This window comes from Antrostomus carolinensis, unplaced genomic scaffold (genome assembly GCF_000700745.2).
Source record: "Antrostomus carolinensis isolate BGI_N321 unplaced genomic scaffold, ASM70074v2 scaffold39017, whole genome shotgun sequence".
Taxonomy (NCBI): Eukaryota; Metazoa; Chordata; class Aves; order Caprimulgiformes; family Caprimulgidae; genus Antrostomus; species Antrostomus carolinensis.
Genome location: NW_010330201.1, coordinates 18606 through 18836, shown reverse-complemented (window position 1 = coordinate 18836; position 231 = coordinate 18606). Strand labels below are relative to the sequence as shown.

Here is a 231-nt window from a genome sequence, read left to right as displayed (position 1 = left end):
CCCTGGAGCTGCAGGTGGTCACCATCCTGCTGGTCCTGCTCATCTGCGGGGTGGGCATCGCGGGCAACGTGATGGTGGTGCTGGTGGTGCTGCGCACCAAGCACATGGTGACCCCCACCAACTGCTACCTGGTGAGCCTGGCAGTGGCCGACCTCATCGTGCTGCTGGCAGCCGGGCTGCCCAACATCTCGGAAGTGGGGGGCTCTTGGGGGTATGGCTAAGCCGGCCGGC

General features: G+C 66.7%; 1 protein-coding gene across 1 annotated transcript in view; it reads left to right on the top strand.

Annotated features, from left to right (window-relative positions):
- Positions 1-5: 5 nt before the first annotated feature.
- Positions 6-231, top strand: part of LOC104528756 (thyrotropin-releasing hormone receptor) — a gene marked incomplete at its 5' end in the record, with an annotated part of 6407 nt that continues 6181 nt past the window's right edge. Inside the window, 1 exon segment of the mRNA XM_029086173.1 lies at positions 6-231. This exon segment is cut by the window's right edge and continues 443 nt beyond it. Within this exon segment, the coding sequence (XP_028942006.1) occupies positions 6-231 (226 nt within the window).